Consider the following 6,800-nt stretch of genomic DNA (forward strand, 5'->3'; position numbering starts at 1 on the left):
GTAGAATCATCGCTTGCGATACGACTTTCGAAATATATGGCCCTTACCTTTCATCAGCGAGAAAGAATCCTACAAATTAAAAAGAGACACTTACTGTAGCAGTTTTTCTCAGATACACACAGCAATGAGCGCCTCCATCTAACGAAAGTACACTTCCCGAGTTACGCTTTTACGCAAATGTGTTCTGAGCATGCGGAGTGGCTAATTAGCACAGGTTAGCATCTTGTCTTCTGTCAGTTTTATGTAAATAAGCGCTGTAACGTGGAAATATGACCATGTGGGAACCCTAACCCTACCAAGGTATGTATCAATTTCATCTTTTGTTTTTTGAAAATGATTTCTCGCTGATATGAAAGATAAGGTCCTTATGCTTCCAATACCGTACCGCTTTGAGCATCGGGGATCAGAAGACGCCTTCGTCCAATGACTCTTACGTGCAATGTAGTAGAACTGAGAGTCATGATCAAGGGGTAAGGCCATCCCTCAGCATTGGCCATTTCATGTTTCTGTGGATCATGTGATTTATGACAGCCACTTCAATGCGCTCACCCCGGCGTGAGAACCAGTCTAGAGCAAAGCAGATAACCCTCTGATTTATAACCGAGCGCTGTTCCCATGATTGTCGGTGGGCAGTAGGCAGAAATGCTAGTACTTTTTCTCTTAAGGAATTTAATGGTTTGACAGTGATTTACTAACATAAATCTTTCTAACAGACCCGTGATAAAGAGAGTGCATTAGGCCAGTAAATACCAATCTTGGGAGGAGTGACCAAAGTTGTTTTTCCTTTATACCTCATTGGGCAAAAACTGGTTGAAACAAGGTTTTTTCCACGTCATTTCAACCCAAAAATCTATGTGATGATGACGTTGAATCAATGTGGAAAACTGATTGGATTTGCAAAAGTCATCAATTTAAGGGCATTTTGTCTTATTTTCATCCAACTTTTAATCTAAATCCAATGACATGGTGACATTTTTTTTTTGATTTCACATTGAATTCACGTTAGTTGAAAACTAAACCAAATGTAAATCAAAATTAGATGTTAAACTGATGTCTGTGCCCAGTGGAACCAGTTCCAAACCAACGGTTCGTCAGGGATGCTGATACCCTGCAATCGTGTTGACATGTTCTTTCTCCAAGGGAGAAAATAACTGAACCAGACTCTATACATATTCTCTTTTTCCCCTTTGAATACCATCTTGCATAACAATAGGCTTACCAATAACATTATACAATTGTCTAAAGGTGCAGTCCAAAATTGTCACAATAGACACGGAATAGACATGGAAATTGATATCTTTTTAAACTTCAATGTCTATAGGTCCCTACAGTGGATATAATTACAGAATAGGGTGAGTTGTTGTCTCGAAAGGCTGTAGAAATGTTGGTGACTGATTTACAACTCTGTGTACAGACAGTGCCAGTTATGCAATTGTTATTATGTGTGTCTCTCTTAGGGAGTTTGTTTTTTACCCATCCTCTCAATAACACAACAGGAAGGATGAATATTTTCCCTCACCAAAATAGATTAAACGTATACTTTGTGGTCTTCAAAAAACTATTTATTTTATTATGGCGTTTGAGCATTGGCACATACTCTGGCTCCATTGATATGCTGTGGTGAAAACAAAGAAGAATATGCTCTGAGTGGCCAAATATATATATATATATATATATATATATATATATATATATACATTTAATCAGTGACATCTGTAGAGTAGGCCTAGAGGGCTTGTTTGCATAGACAACTGTTACAAAAGAAAAAAGCCAAACAAGTTACAATTGTATCATTGAACTGCAGTTGGAAGTACTAGGCTATGTGATGTGTTGTTTTTGTACTTTCTAAAGGAAAAAGCTCCTGTTACTTCTTTCCAGCAGCAAATTGAAGTGCATCACCAAATATGTATTCTTTTATCTTCAATATAGCTTGAAGTTCATCTCACATTTACAACCGTGTAAATGAATGGATTAGATTAGAAACACTCTGCTTTGATTCATTCGTTGACTGATTATCTCCAAACCCTTTGGTTCTTCATCTGATTGATTAGAACAACTCCTAAAGACACTGCCCACTGTCATGATGTTGAATCAAAGTGGAAAACTGATTGGATTTGAAAAAGTAATCAACGTAAGGGAATTTCGTATATATTTTTCACCCAACTTGTAACCTAAATCCAATGACATGGTAACATTTTTGGTTGATTGCACGTTGAATTCATGTTAGTTGACAACTCAACCAAATGTAAATCAAAAGTAGACATTGAACTGATGTCTGAGTCCAGTGGGTGCTTTGTGAGTGTTTATCACATTATTTCCCCATCAAGAGAATCAACTGAGTTGAGGTCAGAGGTCAGAGCAAAACAAAACTTCTGCTGGATATTTTAAGGAATTTTGTTTCTATTTCACATATTCAGAAAATAATACTCTAATAATATGAATTATATAGCCAATTTTGGGGAAGCAAATGGTCTAGTGACAGTGTTAAGAAAATTATGAAAACAAACACACTGAAAATTGAGAAAAAGACAGAAGCTAGATAGGTCCAATTTGAGTGTTGTTATTCAATAAAAATAAATCATTAGTACATTTTAAGTGGATTTCATTATCGTCGCTCTCGCTCCCATAAGATAACTTGCATTTGCACTGAATCTGCACACAGTCAGAAATTAAATAAGCTGGTGGAATAAAAGTTCATGAACACCGAAAAATCCAAGCTATAGTTAATAAAACAGTCTTGTTCCTTTATCTTCAAAGTGTGGAAGTCCTCTAGCCACCATGAGACCTTTGAAAAGTCAAACACTTAAAAGGCTCCTACTTCTGTTCCCCAAGGTCTGTATGGTTTGCTGCTGCTGCTCTCTCTGTCTCTGCTCTGCTGTGAGGTGGATGTGGTGAATATGGAGGGGCTCACAGCTGAAGCTACCATAGACGCTGTGCTGCTCACACTGTGAGGTGTGAAGATGGGGAATCCTCCAGGGAAGGACAGGGGAAAAGTCTGGGCCGCAGCAGCAGCAGCGGCCGCGGCGTGAACAGTAGCCGAGAGCGACAGGAGGGAGGTGGAGAGCGGGGGGACGCAGGGCGCCACGCTGCCATTAGAGGGCGCCCTGTGAGAGGAGTCGGTATGGGAGAAGGTTGCCGTTAGGAGGGCCGAGCCACGCTGGGGCACCTCTACAGACAGTCTGCTGGCGGCGCTGTCTGAGGAGGGCAGTCCATTCTGCTGGAGGAAGGTGGTGGGGAAGGGGTGGAAGGCGGCAGCCCAGTGGTGAGGGTGGAGCGCCTGCTGGTGGTGTGCCATGGATGAGGTCATGGCAGCCGCCTCCCTCTGGGAGGCGCAGGTGCTGAGGTGGGAGACCAGGCGCACACGCAGGGGGTCGCTACTGTCTAATCCCTCGACAGAGCTCAGGTACCTGGCCACCTCCGTCAGACACTCCCTGAAGCCCACACTCATGAAGTCCATGGCCAGGGAGTGGGCATCAAAATACCCTATAGAGACAGACAAACCGACAGACACAAAGGAGGGATATTGAAATTATGAATGCCAAACACCTATAAATACTGCCGGTCTCTCTAACGATCTGTAATGTAGCCACCAGCTACTGATGGGAGTGATTAGTAAATGGAGAGGGATGGATACATGCTGGTCTCCCAGGCTGACCATTACGGCTCCGTCAGTGCCTCCAGGCATAACCTTAACAGTCTGGTATTGTGATGGGATGTTTATATGTTTTTCCACTTGTCCAAAACCCCAAACAAACCCCTGACAGGGCAACCTGTGAATGCAGCCTTCTCCCCTCCCACGGATTTATGAAAGCAAACACAATCCAAGGGTCAAGTGCTCCTTTAGTCCCAGCAGCACTTTTCCACGAGTTCAAACCTACCATTAGCATTGATTTCCACTTGTCAAAGGGGACTGCTCACTCAGATTTCACTACACAGTAAGGCAGAGAGAAGCAGCCAATTAACTCCTTACCTTTACCGCCAGTGGCCTGCAGCATCTTTAGGTGATCCACTGTCATCTGCAATATTTCTGCCTTCTCTAATTTGGCTGAACCCTGCAAGGAGCAACAGGATGTATGGTGTTTAGAACTCTCATAACTTTCAATGAAAAAATACCCACAAAATGTCATAACTGTTTTGATGAAAATGAAACTTTTGAGTAAGTTCCATTTAATTCAACTCACTTGTTTTTCAAATGCAGTTGGGACAAGTCGACGTAACTCTGATAAACTATTATTGATTCGATCCCTCCTTCTCTTCTCGATGATCTACAATAGACAAATATTTTATTGCATACTTTGAAATATAACAATACAAGGCCTAATAATAATAATTTTAACAATAACGCAACAATAATTAAATACATGTTTAAATAATAAGCAATACACAATAAAGATGACTACAATGGAATAAGAGGACAACAATGTAAATAAGTCCCAGACTTTACTGGGTGTTATCCGCGATGATTTTACGCACGTACATGTAGTCTGTTTCAAGTCTAATGTGTGCTCGTTTTTAAAATAGTCTAATTAATAAACTAAACTAACTCATTATTAAATAATAAGTTATACATAATAATAATGATGATAATAAACTACTAAATAAATAATTACCCCTCTTCGTTTTTTTCTTGCCATAACTTGGGTTGTTGTTGTTGGGGAGCCACATCTAACAAATGATCCATTGCTGTGCCTGCATGGGACAAACATAAGATGTATGTTCATTTTACTCAACAGAATGTTTTATTTTTGTTATGGAGGAGCAATTATCCAAAACCACACAGTTTACATTGTGTAATTTATGCATCAATGCATATTTTGATAACACTAATGTAGCCTGCACTAATACTCTATTTATAATACCTTAAAGAGAATTCTCCAAAATTGCCTGCATCGCTCATGAACCACACATAAAGGTGATGATTTGCACTTGTCACCTGAAAGTTTACACCAGAGTGAAACTTTTTTGGCATGCACATTTGACAAACTTTACTCAACTTAAAAGTTTCATCCGTTTTGCCTCCTATTGTGTACACGCGGAAAAATGACCAAGGACATTCTGTATCTACCCAATATTTACCCCAAATCTCCATCTTTAAGAACTCACCCAGAATAATTATTCTCACTGCCGACATCAATAGTTTCATCCATGTCGCTGTCAGAAGTACTATCCTCACAAGGCCTCTTCATGGTGATACACTCGTTGTCTCTACTAACGTCTTCGTGGATGGGTGCGCGTCCAGGTAGACTTGACTGGTGCGTGTACAATTCCCTTTGTACAGCTTTCCTAACGAGCCGTTGGAGCCTCAATCACAGATGCAGGGGAGCGTAGCTGCCAACGTCCTGCTTGGGAACACCCACATCAGAAAAAACACGCCCCGAGCCATTGAGCAATGAGGAGAGAGAGGTTTGTGCTCCAGCGCTGGACCAAGTTCGCTAGATAATTGACTGCAGTTTTAGTACTGTTTAAGACGAGCCGCGAAAAGCGTGAGGAACTGTTTACACGAACTTGGAATGTGACAGAACACACACAGGACATTTAGCACTGCTTCAACCATGACAAAACATATGTGTGGCAGATAATAGTCAATTGTAGTAGCCAAACCGTTACCTGAACTTGAAAAAAGAAAGCAAATGTAGATCATAAAAAAAGATGATCAAAATATAAAATATATAATCATTGATAAATATATAGACTTTATGTTGCGAAAATCATTCATCTTCAGTGAGAAAAGCATTCCTCTGAGCAACCCCTCCTGCAAACATCCATGTCTCCAAATTCATTTTACACAACTAGGACAACTTTTTTTTTCTTTGTTTGGCTATGTGAGTATTTCCAGCAACAGTGGACATAGGGACATATTATATACTGTTACTACTTTTTTATTTTCCCCCAGAACTGTATTCATCATCATTCCCCGTCTGATATTTGTATTTTATTTATTTAACCTTTATTTAACTAGGCAAGTCGGTTAAGAACAAATTCTTATTTACAATGACGGCCTACCAGAAGGCAAAGGCATCCTGTGGGGACGGGGGCTGGGATTAAAAATATAGGACAAAACACACATGATGACAAGAGAGACACCACAACACTACATAAAGAGAGACCTAAGACAACAACATAGCATGGCAGCAACACATGACAACACAGCATGGTCGCAACACAACATGACAACAATATGGTAGCAACACAACATGGCAGCAGCACAACATGGTAGGAGCACAACACGTGGGTATACAGAGATGCCCAGTTTACAGAGGAGTTTAGAGTGCAGTATGCAGACATTTAGTGATATACTTTTGAATTATGTGTTGAATAGTTTGCCAGAATAACCTGAAGAAATACATTTTCATAATTTATCACATTAGCCTATTATGAAATGGCTGTCAAAGGGATGGTGTGTTTAAGAGAAGTTAGATAATCTTAGGAAAATTGAAGATGGTGGAACTGAACATCCTGACCACAAGCAATCCTAATCTGCCCCCAGGGAGGAGGAGTGTGTACTGTGTACTGTATGACATCATGGACTTGCATGGAGAATGTCAAGAGTCTACACCTAGTCTTGAACTGAGAATGTCTACTAAACATAAAGGACTATAAAAACAGTAGATGGAGACATGGAGGTGCTAAGAACATCTGATGTGAGCCTTGGTAAAATAGATTTTCACACATCTGAATAATATGCTTAGAGATATGCCACTATGGCTGCGTTTCTGATCTTTTTTTCACTAATTAGCAATCCGGTCAGCTCTGAAAAAGATCTGAGGTGAAAAGATCGGATTTGATTGGTCAAAACACCA

At 40.3% G+C, this 6,800-nt stretch overlaps 1 protein-coding gene across 1 annotated transcript; it reads right to left on the minus strand.

Moving 5' to 3' along the window:
• Positions 1 to 713: 713 nt before the first annotated feature.
• Positions 714 to 5,406, minus strand: LOC106571366 (hairy/enhancer-of-split related with YRPW motif protein 2). Its single transcript, XM_014144372.2, has 5 exons — positions 5,104 to 5,406; positions 4,611 to 4,689; positions 4,182 to 4,265; positions 3,971 to 4,052; positions 714 to 3,483 (listed from the first exon to the last, which is right to left on the minus strand). Exons 1-5 carry the CDS (start codon positions 5,184 to 5,186, stop codon positions 2,804 to 2,806), a joined length of 1,008 nt encoding a protein of 335 aa, XP_013999847.1. The 5' UTR covers positions 5,187 to 5,406; the 3' UTR covers positions 714 to 2,803.
• Positions 5,407 to 6,800: the final 1,394 nt, after the last annotated feature.

The sequence above is a fragment of the Salmo salar genome, chromosome ssa15 (genome assembly GCF_905237065.1).
Source record: "Salmo salar chromosome ssa15, Ssal_v3.1, whole genome shotgun sequence".
Classification (NCBI taxonomy): Eukaryota; Metazoa; Chordata; class Actinopteri; order Salmoniformes; family Salmonidae; genus Salmo; species Salmo salar.

Excerpts from the sequence above, each read along its gene's own strand:
- LOC106571366 (XM_014144372.2), bottom strand. The coding sequence starts at position 5,186 with ATGAAGAGGCCTTGTGAGGATAGTACTTCTGACAGCGACATGGATGAA. Across the intron at positions 4,266-4,610 it reads CAAGAAAAAAACGAAGAGGG|ATCATCGAGAAGAGAAGGAG; the intron begins GTAATTATTTAT and ends TGTCTATTGTAG. Across the intron at positions 3,484-3,970 it reads GCAGGCCACTGGCGGTAAAG|GGTATTTTGATGCCCACTCC; the intron begins GTAAGGAGTTAA and ends CTGTCTCTATAG.